Here is a 12,820-nt window from a genome sequence, read left to right as displayed (position 1 = left end):
AGGTTATGAAATCAGTACCTCGCTTGTCCGTGGTTATAAAGGAATACACACAGAATACATTATGCTCCATACATAAATAGATGTGCTACAGTAGAAATGACATGATATACAGAAACTGTATTATGATAAGGCACTTACTTTGATAAGAACGAAGGCAATGCGCCAGGGGAAAAAAGTTTGCCCACCTTCTGACTGGAGATGACCAAATGTCTGCATACTTGACCTGAGGAAACACTGGTGGAGTGCTTGGGCCATTGGGCTCTTATTGAAGAGAGACGTTTGTCCAGCTCATCTAGCTAATTCTCGCTTTACATTAGCATAGCATGCCTCAAGTGTAAGTATTCCGCCACAGTGAAATGGGCTACTTCTATGTGAATTAATGAAGAGGTGGAACTCACATCATTTCAAATTGTTGTTAGAAAATCATGTCAAATTGACAAGTTGAAAGATAACCTATAGATAATTAGCAGGCAGCATGCCTTGGTTTGAGGGCAGCGCGGGTTAACTGTCCTGTTGCATAACAACATTTTGGAACAGTGAGTGAATTCTGACATAACACGCATAAATAAAACTTACTCTGGGGGACCGTTAGATATTTAGAACTCACACGTGAAAAGGTTCAATTCAAAATCAAATAGCTAAATTATCCTTGGTATGACCATCTTAAAACAATTCCATATGTTAGCTTAGTAGAAACTCAGCCCAGGCCCTTGGACCATAGGGGGTTAATAAGCTGCCGCCGTGCAGTTAATATTCGTTATTCAATGCTTTTCGGGGATGTATTAATTGGTTTTTGCTGTGTTACAAAATTTCATATTATTGCAACGTTAATGTGTTGGCTACTCTTATAGCTTGTGGATAGTATGGTGTTGACTACTGAAATTAGTCTGCTGTGCTTTTTCTGTTCTTGAACGCAGTTGTTGTGTTGTGTTGTGGTTTGTTGAGCAATTGGGGGGTGGGGGGGGTGCTTTGGTGAGAGGTTCCAGTGATAAGTGAGTCCACTTTGCTGGATTTAGTTGGGTGGCAACGGCATGATTCTGCATGGAGAGCTCTCAGCTCTGTTTTGTAAGCGGTGCGCTCATGATTTATGCTCTTATCTATTCAGTTGTGGGGGTTTGGAGTCTGACACACGCTCTTCTGTATGATAGGCAGTTTAGTTTCAGTTGAGTCAGGTGTCTGTCTCTCCCTCCTCTCTGTCCCTCTCCCCTCTCCCCTCTCTCTCCCTCTTCTCTCCCCCTTGTGGTGGATATCAAGTGATCTGGAGCAGTGCTCACAATAGATCTTCCACTTCTATTTTCTATTAGTTTACGATTCTAAACTTGGAGGAAGGGCCCATGTCAAACACGTAGCCCACTAGCAAGCAACACAGTACATGGCCCCGCCGGTGCTGGATCAAGGTCCTTTTTTCCGCGATGGCTCGCATAGCTGTCAATGGTCCTAAAACAGTTTATTTTTGTGCTCAGTTTTATTAGGCACAATCTTGTGTTTACTCATTTAGTTACAACACCCCTCTCGTTTTTTCTCTCTCTCTCTCTCTCTCACACACACACACCCATTGTAATTATGCAGTACAAAGAAATGTGCTCGCTGTTCACAACAGTTTTTTTTTACAAACAGCTACGTGTTACATTAACTTAGGCTGCAGTGATACTGTTACCGAATCTTGTACTATGCTTAGGCTACTCATCTCATTAGGAATGATATTTTATTGTTAGTCTGCATAGATGCATGCAATGCTTTATTATAAAGGTTATTTTTTCCCCAATAAAATATTTATTGGGTCAGCACCCCCTCCTCAAAACAACTTCCTATGGCTATGTCTAATCCCACTTGAATCTTGTACTATAGTAACAAATGTTGTACCCTGTCAGATCTGTACCAATACAACTTTCTGCAGCCACTGATCTCCGGCAGGAAGAAGTACATTCAGTCGCTCCCTTAGCAAATTGGTGAATTTAACCTTTAAAGAAAAGGCCAGGGATGTGGAATGACATTTTACTGCACTTGTAAGCATACATTAGACTTAATGAACTGGCAGGGGATTCATACATTTCATAAATGTTCTATGCCAAGTTCAAACCATGACCATTTCAAGTGAGGTCATTTTTTGGTTGAAAATAACTAGAAAGAGACATGATTAATGTAATTATTTTAATCTGTCATTTTCTCTCTCTATTGTAATACATTTTTCTTCTCATGAAATACCAACAGGCAAACCTCCAAAGATTCTTATTCCCTGGTGGACCTGTGTAGCCTCTTACTACTGGTCATGGCTTTGCAAAGAGATGAATGATCCACCATACTGTAGATGTCAAAACATTGTGCAACACTACACAGGGAGTAGATGTGCTAAATCCCCCACTAAACAGAGATATGAATAGTGTTTGTCTATATTGGGCTAATCTACTTCGAACATTGGGGTATTAACAAAGTAGCTCCTATAATTATTTAGGGTAGCCATACTCTTAGCTGACAGAATGTAATTTGGATGCAATTTCTGATGCAGATGAAAGTTGCAAGTGACATGATCTCAAGCAACTTTGCTGATACACAAAGCATTTCAAATGCAATTGAAATTGCATGCTACAGGCAATCCTGTCATACATCACATCATGGTTTCATAAATTATGTGTTTATCAAACGTTTGGTAATTGTAACAACATTAATATACACAAAATGCTGGCTGTACAATTTAGCTAGCTAGCCAAAATCTTGCCTATTTGCCAACCATGTTTTACCAAGCTAGCCAACTAGTGCAGTTCATGTTGGACAATTTCTGTTGAAACTGTACAGAGAAAGGTCTGTGTTCACTTTTACAATTACATTTATTGAATGCCAGATCATGTACATAAACCCTGACTGGCCATGGTGTCTAGAATGTTGTATACATTTCCCATTTGGCATGTCTGTTTTGTCAGCAGCACTGACAGCTGTGTTGACTTGACAACTGGGTCAGAGTTCCAAAATGACAATATGACGAGTCATGTAAACCTTTTTCTGCTCACTGATTGGACATTGCATACAGTCAGTTGCGTGAAATAGGATTGATTTCTATCTCATGGGATGCAATTTTTTGGGGGTGACACACTGAGTAACCCAGATGCAACTTTGTTGCAAGCAACATTGCATCCAGATTGCTTTGTGTGACATCGGCTTAAGCTGTTGAAGGCAATATAGGTTGGGTATCATCTGTTTTGGATATGCCTGTAGCTCGCTTGAAATCAACAACATGCTCCTTTTGAATATCTAAGAGGACAAATAACAAGATAATTGGCTGTCATAACACTGTAATAATCAATCATTCAGAAACATCATTTAATTACATGATTATTCTGTAATTATTATAATTTACTTAATTATACATTACTCATTAAACCTATTCTTAAGATGCATAGGGAATTTGAAGGCGACAAATACGGTTCTACGGTGGAATGTGTGTTGATATGTTATTGCTCTTAATTAATAACTTCTCTGTATCTCCTTTCAAAGGCACAATCTGAGATTTGAAACAAAACTTGTTTTGGTAAACAGCTAAGGGATGGGGCTGGAGAAATGGAACTGCTCTTAAATTCATAGACAGAGCTAAGGATGAAAGGATTGACCATCCATGAGCTAAAAATAACAGTTCTACCCATGTTTTGAAGCTATACAGTGTTTGTTTACAATTATATTGTTTACAATCAAGAAAGTAAAACAATCTTATATTTTGAGTTATGCTGGGGTAAGACATTAGAACTAAGCTCATGAGGCATTTGTAAGTCATAGTCTTCAATAACCAGTGGCTATATATCGTTACTTTAAAAGTCAAAACTACTAGTCAAAAAATGTATTTACCAATCTTAGACTACTCCATTAAGGTCATCACCTTATAATGTTATTATAAACCCATGAACCTGCTCAAATGCTGTTATAGCTTACCTATAACTGGTCAATATTTGTCTTTATCCAGTCTATGCCAAGCCAGCCTACCTGAGAGATGGGGTTGGTGGATGTTTTGACCCGCTGCTGGAACAGAACGTTCAGTAAGCGGTTCTGCTGCTCCAAGTCAAACACGCGTGTTCTCAGCTTCACACACTCCTCCTTCAGGTCCTGGAGATTCACCGACATACACACAACAAAGGATGGTTACACTTTGTATAAACCAGCTTTATAATTATACATGTCCAGTGTGCCTTCTTTTATGCATTATGTAGGGCCAGGAGTTTGTCCTGACCACGTGACCTGACCATTAAAAACATGGGCCCTACAAGACATTCTACATGCAATCATTACAGATCGTGGCTCCTGATAAGAGCCTCAAATACATACAAAATGCAAGTATGCATTCATAATGCTTTACACATACACACATGACTCATAAAAGGTGTCCCTGTAATTTTAATTCAGAAGCATTAGTCCATGGGCCATTGGAAAAACGTGTGTACTTTGGGGTGGCAAAGGTTTGACGGTATTAAATTGTTCCCCACAAGCCCCTGATCAAATTGATACTGTATATCATACTCTCTCCCAAAAAAGTAGTTTCTATGTTTTTCACTCCTTTATATACTGTATCTTGTTGTATGGGAGTCTATGCAATAGAACGTTTCCAGGCTAATAAAGGATTGTTGAGTTGAGTTGGAATGTTCACATGCTCAATGAAAAATGACTGTATCAAAGAACAACGGAACATTCTATTGGGTGGATCTCATCTTAAAAACCATGGGATTTTGTCAATTTTTGCCATCAGATCTAATGAGTTACCTAGACTGACTCATCATTGAAACAACAATGTTAAAAATAGCAGAACTACAAAATAATACAAGTCGAAGAGATCCAAATCTGGTAGGCTATTGGTTTTATGTCAAGTTTGGTGCACTCGTTATGAAGGCATTTTGCGAAAATGGGTTGCCTGTACCTCTTTGCTGGACGTAATGCATTCCTATGGGATGTCATATAGGGTGCAATGTACGGGGCAGGTTTCACATCACATTTCTTGACGTTAACACAATTTATAGAATCATATTGCACGTCATTTTAATTAAATGATGAATGCTAATAGAACCTTTTAAGTGTTTGAAATGGTTACAAAACTAAATACATGTAACTTACATTTTTACATTTACATTTACATCATTTAGCAGATGCTCTTATCCAGAGCGACTTACAAATTGTAACACGCATTTTAAGCAATTATTGGTCTTATTACACAAATTATTTATTCAGTTATGGCCATGCAAAATCCATACAGTTTCTCCCATTTTGAATGAATGACGGCCATCTTGAAAATAGGCTGCTGGGACTGATTATAGATCTATAAAATCTATGATGACTCTATATAGCTATAAAAAAAAAAAATCCCCAATGGGTCTCCTTGTTCTGTGGGAAATGTTATGTAGTTATCATCTCCTGTTACCATTTGATAATAGAGCACATCCCAATACTGTCCATTCTGGATCGGTATACCCCAAAATACATACATGTATGACCTTTGACCCCCAAGGTGGGCCCATAGAGATGTCATTACCATTCCAATTGTTTCATACCTTAAAACGTGTTGTATTATGAAGTTAATAACATATCCAATTGCCATATATTGAGAAGATTGTTCCCTGTATAATACAAAATTAAATTTCACACCATCAATCCTGTTGGCCCAACTGAACGCATAGGGGTCGTAACATATAATGCAGTGATAACCACAATTAGCTAACTCCGATATGTGGGTATCATACCAAAATACAGTGAATTCGGAAAGTATTCAGACCCCTTCCCTTTTTCCACATTTTGTTACGTTACAGCCTTATTCTAAAATTGATTAAATAAAACATTTTCCTCATCAATCTACATACAATACCACATATTGACAAAGCGAAAACAGAAATAACTTATTTACGTAAGTATTCAGAAATCTTGTTTTGTCATTATGGGATATTGTGTGTAGATTGATGAGGGGAAAAAAACGATTTAATCAATTTTAGAATAAGGCTGTAACGTAACAAACGTGGAAAAAGTCAAGGGGTTTGAATACTTTCCGAATGCACTGTATAGCCCACAGACATGGACCTTAATGAAAATCATCATTAGACTTTGCTACCACAATGTGGTAAACATGTGAAATTTGGCCTGCTGGCCGATGGATTACATGGCACATCCGCAGAAATCTGACAAGCATATACCAACAGTTGTAGTGAGCATGTGGTCTTTCAGTTTCAATAGACATGACGTACTACCTAGTACACAACTATATATCATTATGACATTCCATCATTATTTATCTTATAGCCTCCCTTAGACTTGATTGACTTATTTAATGATGCTTCAATGAAACAAAACAAAGACAAACCTTTTGAGTGAGGAGCGCTTGAACCACCTGATTAGCGACCTAGAAGAGGAAGATAGCGGCGAGAGCGGAGGTAAATTATAGAGAGAAACATTGCATAAACAATACACTCAATGAAAAGTTAAGACAATATTCAGTCAACATACACCCGCAATAACATCTGCTAAATATGTGTATGTGACTAATCAAATGTTGATTTGATTCTTCCAGGCTTGTTGTATAACGTTTGTGTGAAGAAGCAGATTTATTCACCAATGTTGTAATTGTTGTCTGTATTGGTTGTTTGTTTCAAGGGCTCTAGTTGTTATTTTCATTCAATATTATCAACAATATTAATGCAGAGTTCAGATGCTCGTCGGATGTGTGAAACTTCCTAATAAGGGACAGTTCGGGGGTGGTCCAACTTGAGTTGTCATAAAAATGAAATGCACCCCCCTCCCCAACGTAAACAATATTTTCACACGACCCTCTCCTTGCACCCCCTCCCAGTGCATTTTACACGACCCCCCACCCTTTGTACTGTAAAAAACAATTATTTTGCGCAATTATTTAAATGACATTTTCACTACAGTTTACAGCCTAGAGTATAATTTTGTACTCACTTGAAAACAATAATGCAATTATTCATTGCAATGTGGTGTTGTAGGCTAGTCTAGGTAGGATAATTGTGTTGTCCCTAAACAAGATCAAGAGGGTAGCTTTTTGAGCTGCGTGTCTCATCTCTTCAATGTTCTTTCATGCGCAATGACTCACCTGTCCTCTCCGCTAATGTGCAGCTTTGAATTATTTTATGTGGTATGATTGCTAGTTAGCAGGATAGACAGTCAGACTGATAGACTATATTGACCTGTAGTATAGTAAGCGTGCGGTAAAGCATGGCCAATTGCATAAGGGAAGTACCAAAACACCTTCATATAGTGGAGTCATATGCAAGCAGAAGAGGAAATTTGGCTATGATAGAATAAATTACACTGAACAAAAATATAAACGCAATATTTAAAGCGTTGGTCCCATGTTTCATGAGCTGAAAAAAAAAATCCCAGACATTTTAATAAAGCCCTTTTGTGGGTAAAAACTCATTCTGATTGGCTGGGCCTGGCTCCCAAGTGGGTGGGCCTGGCTGCCAAGTGGGTGGGCTTATGCCCTCCTACACCCACCCATGGCTGCACCCCTGCCCAGTCATGTGAAATCCATAGTTTATGGCCTAATTTATTTATTTCAATTGACTGATTTCCTTATATGAACTGTAACTAAGTAAAATCTTTGAAATTGTTGCATGTTGCATTTATATTTTTGTTCAGTATATATAGTAAAACCTGCAAGAGGGTGAATGTAAACCAGGGAAAAAACGCACTACCCTTCTTCGTGCCCAATAAAAAAACACACAACCCTCCACTACTTTGGACCACCCACCCCAGTAAATGTTGAACTGTCGCTAAGGAGGTCATGAGTCTGACATTATTGTGTTCAAGTGCTATTAAAGTCAGAATCATTATTCAACCAATACGATTTCAGCTAGCTAGATAAGCAAGCTAACGTTGCAAATAAAGTTACTTGCTTGCTTAACATTGACAATATGGTCAAACTAGCTACATTATCCACATTGATAGGTTTGTAATTGTCAAAAACGGATTTGTTGACATCTTTTGGTTGAAAAGGTGAAAGGCCAGTGGTGAAACGCCACTACCTCGGCAACTCGGGTAACAACATTTTCTCTGAGTTTCCCACGTGTAATTACAACTTGGAGCGTTGTTCAAGTGAAATTTCCCAGTCGGAACTCCGAACTTCCAATAACTCCGATAGCATGTGATGTCCCATTAATACTATCATCTACATCTCTACAGTTGATGAATTGTGTCTAGCTGCTTGTGTGTGTGTGTGTGTTTAGAACAGGGGTGCGTTCAGTTCACTTGAACGTTTGCTAAGTTGCGGAACGGTTTGTACTGAACGACACGTTTTCCCAAAACGTTCTTGTACGTTCTTGAACAGACTTTGAGATACATTTGCTCCATTCGGTGGGTGTGCTGGGGTGTGGCTTGAAGCAATGAGTGATATATTTAAAGGGCAGCGTTTCATTTTGAACCCACAACTCAACCCCTCCCCGTTTTTTCAACTGGTCATTCAGTACAGTAAATATTTAAGTGCCTTTGAATGGGGTATGGTAGCTGCTAGGTTTCTCACACTCAACAGTTTCCCATGTGTATCAACAATGGTCCACCACGCAAAGGACATCTAGCCAACTTGACACAACTGTGGGAAGCATTGGAGTCAACATGGGCCAGCATTCCTGTGGAATGCTTTCGACACCTTGTAGAGTCCTTTTTACCATCAGGCCTTTTGCATTCTCATGACTACCTGTACCATTCAAAAGTTCTGTATTAAACCTTTTCCTTAGACTGGATCCTGGTCAAGTCTCCTCTTTTACCTTTTCAAAGTCAACTATCATGGAGAATTCTCCAGTCTTTTCAAGAAGAAGGCTTTTAATGTGAGAGGCCCTTGGTCCGCTTCCTCGCAGTTTAAACAAATGAGTTGAGTTGGTAGCCTTGAATATGCAATATGAATGAAGGTAGCAGAATGTCATGAAAGGCTTGAACTTATTACTTGATCTCAGTTATATAATTGAGCAATTATGTAGTTTAGTTTCAGAGACCGTGCTGATCATTCAACATTTTTGGGATGTCAAATGTGATGTTCAGTGTACTGCATATTGCTGACTGTGTGAGCTGGTAGGGGGCAGAGATGCTGTAGAAATGTGACTTTAGACTTAAGATCCTTACAGAAGACAGTGGTTCTTTTGGAGGGTACTTTGATAGCTGATGAGTTGCTACTGGTGACAAAGATGAACTGGCTGGTTGCATCACAGTGACCACTAATTCACTGCTATACATGGCATAATTTAATCTAATGAGTTAAGCTCTCCTTATGTAATATTCATAAGAGCTGGAGGATGGGAGGAAGGCTGAAGATTGATACACAGCCGTAAACAGATAAGCAGAAACATGAACACAGACAATATTATTTTTTGTCTGAAAGACAATTGTGTCAACCAGAACTGTATCATGCTGGTTCTGATAAAAAATAAAATCACATTGTCCATTTCAGCACTGTTCCTGAAAGTATGGTGGACGAATACCTAGGCTAGTGCAGACACAGTATAGCTTGGCTTGACTCGGATCTGAATCAACACATGTAGTTGAGACTCAGTGGTACCTCAGTGGTACCATTTTTATTCAGTAGAAAATGTAGCCCTTTAATCTAGCTGTCACAACAATTTGTCTCAGAAGTCATGACACAGAGCACCCTGAGAGATTGGCAAAAAAGCTCATCCACAAACTATAACAAGTTCTCAACCCATACAGAGTGAATTACTCTCACTAATGTTGCTTCAAAACATTTTATCTTCTACCTGAATACTTAAAATTCAAGAGGGCAGCGCCATGGTAACTGCCTCTAAGTAACATAATAAAAAAGTCCCCTTCAAAATCCATCAGTTTAAGCTAGAGATATCTGTTTTTTTTCATGGGCTGTGTCTCAATCCACCACATCCGCCTATGTCAACCTTCAGCTGTTTGTCAGACCAGGAGACATCCCAAAATAGCATCCGAACAGTTTGGCCTACAAACTAATAGGATTCTGATTTGCTCTACGATTTTCAGTTTTGCTCTACGACCCCCACAAGTGTCACGGGACTAGTCTAAAGGTAACCCATAAAAATCAATGGAAGTATGGAGGTAGTTTTGTGCCAACAAAAATAAGGGGTTAAATATGTGTACTACTATCTGTCCTAGATATAGGACAGATAGTAGTAAAGGCAAAATGCAATATTTTATCAAACCATTTTTTTATATATCTTTTTTGATACCTAAAGGGGTCCTAAAATTCCAAATCAAATAGCTAAATGATCCATGGTATGACCATCTCAACACAATTCCATATGTCAGCTTAGAAACATCATGTTATCAAAATGATAGTTTTAACCATGTTTGTTTACATTTAATTTCTTTACAAATGTTGGAGTAAACCAAGGTTATATTTAGGGTTTTTAGTTAAACTAAGCTCATAAGGCAATTACAGTGCATTCGGAAAGTGTTCAGACCCCTTGACTTTTTCCACATTTTGTTACGTTACAGCTTTATTCTAAAATTGATTAAATCGTTTTTTTCCCCTCATCTATCTACACACAATACCCCATAATGACAAAGCAAAAATAGGTTTTTATACATTTATAAAAAATACAAAACTGAAATATCACATTTACTCAGTACTTTGTTGAAGCACCTTCGCCAGCAATTGCAGCCTCGAGTCTTCTTGGGTATGACGTTACAAGCTTGGCACACTTGTATTTGGGGAGTTTCTCCCATTCTTCTCTGCAGATCCTCTCAAGCTCTGTCAGGTTGGATGGGGAGCGTCGCTACACAGCTATTTCCAGGTCTCTCCAGAGATGTTAGATCGGGTTCAAGTCCAGGCTCTGGCTGGGTCACTCAAGGATATTCAGAGACTTGTCCCGAAGCAACTCCTGCGTTGTCTTAGATGTGTGCTTAGGGTCGTTGTCCTGTTGGAACGTGAACCTTCGCCCCAGTCTGAGGTCCTGAGTGCTCTGGAGCAGGTTTTCATCAAGGATCTCTCGGTACTTTGCTCCGTTCATCTTTCCCTCGATCCTGACCAGTCTCCCAGTCCCTGCCGCTGAAAAACATCCCCACAGCATGAAGCTGCCACCACCATGATTTACCATAGGGATGGTGACAGGTTTCCTCCAGACCTGACGCTTGGCATTCAGGCCAAAGAGTTCGATCTTGGTTTCATTAGACCAGAGAATCTTGTTTCTCATGGTCAGAGAGTCCTTTAGGTGCCTTTTGGCAAACTATAAGCGAGCTGTCATGTGCCCTTTACTGAGGAGTGGCTTCCGTCTGGCCATAAAGGCCTGATTGGTGGAGTGCTGCAGAGATGGTTGTCCTTCTGGAAGGTTCTCCCATCTCCACAGAGGTACTTTGTAGCACTGTCAGAGTGACCATCGGGTTCTTGGTCACCTCCCTGACCAAGGCCCTTCTCTCCCGATTGCTCAGTTTGGCCAGGCGGCCAGCTCTTGGAAGAGTCTTGGTGGTTCCAAACTTCTTCCATTTAATAATGATGGAGGCCACTGTGTTCTTGGGGACCTTCAATGCTTCAGAAATGTTTTGGTACCCTTCCCCAGATCTGTGCCTCGACACAGTCCTGTCTGGGAGCGCTACGGACAATTCCTTTGACCTCATGGCTTGGTTTTTGCTCTGACATGCACTGTCAACTGTGGGACCTTATATAGACAGGTGTGTGCCTTTCCAAATCATGTCCAATCAATTGAATTTACCACAGGTGGATTCCAATCAAGTTGTAGAAACATCTCAAGGATGATCAATGGAAACAGGATGCACCTGAGCTCAATTTCGAGTCTCATAGCAAAGGGTCTGAATACATATGTAAATGTCATATTTCAGTTTTAAATGATTTATACATTCATCAAAATGTATTAAAAAAAAACAGTTTTCACTTTGTTGTTATGGGGTATTGTGTGTAGATTAATGAGGAAATTTCTTTATTTAATCCATTTTAGAATAAGGCTGTAATGTAACAAAATGTGGAAAAAGGGAAGGTGTCTGAATACTTTCCCGAATGCACTGCATAAGTTATATTCTTGAAGAGTCAATGGGTATATATCATACATTTATATGTCAAAAAATGGATGTAGCAGCTAAGGATTCTAGCTTTAACTCTCATCAGATTCAAAACTGTGTCTGTTTAAATAAGGAAACTGCAGTCATTCCTAGTCCTTTCCAGACCCTATCAAGCATTTCAGCTTAGAGTAAACCCAGTGAACTCACTGGTTGCATCCCAAATGGCACCCTATTCCCTATATAGTGCACTACTTCTTACCTGAGCCCTGGTCAAACGTAATGCACTACTTAGGGAATAGGGAGCCATTTGAGATGCAGCCACTCTGGTGAACTTCAAAGTCTATACCAGTTCTGGCCTAAATTGCCCCTGATTCATGCTTGTGTCTCATCCAGCAGCTGATTGCAATCTAGATTCTGGCACTGCATCGACAGAGCATTTACGACGATCAATATCTTGATAAGCATCCATTTACTCATGACAATATGGGTTCAGACGGGCTGATACAATTACAAAGGAATGAGTAAAAGACAGAGTGCTTCACATCATTAAGTGCTTTGAGAGGTTAAGGTTCACCTGTCACCCTAGACCCACTTCAATTTGCTTACCGCCCCAATAAATCCACAGACGATGCAATCGCCATCGCACTGCACGGTGCCCTATCCCATCTGGACAAGAGGAATACCTACGTCAGAATGCTGTTCATTGACTATAGCTCAGCCTTCAACACCATAGTACCCTCCAAGTTCATCATTAAGGTCGGGCCGTGGGTCTGAACCCCGCCCTGTGCAACTGGGTCCTGGACTTCCTGACGGGCCAACCCCAGGTGGTGAAGGTAGGAAACAACACCTCCAC

General features: G+C 39.7%; 1 protein-coding gene across 1 annotated transcript in view; it reads right to left on the bottom strand.

Moving 5' to 3' along the window:
- The window catches only part of LOC121536633 (nck-associated protein 5-like), a 77,791-nt gene that overhangs the window by 52,990 nt on the left and 11,981 nt on the right, over window positions 1–12,820 (bottom strand). The window contains exons 5-6 of the mRNA XM_041844044.2: window positions 6,323–6,361; window positions 3,970–4,089 (exon numbers count right to left, since the gene is read on the bottom strand). Of these exons, the coding sequence (XP_041699978.2) occupies window positions 3,970–4,089; window positions 6,323–6,361 (159 nt within the window). The remainder of the gene's footprint in view (window positions 1–3,969; window positions 4,090–6,322; window positions 6,362–12,820) is intronic.

This window comes from Coregonus clupeaformis, chromosome 23 (genome assembly GCF_020615455.1).
Source record: "Coregonus clupeaformis isolate EN_2021a chromosome 23, ASM2061545v1, whole genome shotgun sequence".
Taxonomy (NCBI): domain Eukaryota; kingdom Metazoa; phylum Chordata; class Actinopteri; order Salmoniformes; family Salmonidae; genus Coregonus; species Coregonus clupeaformis.
This window is presented reverse-complemented; position numbering and strand designations above follow the sequence as displayed.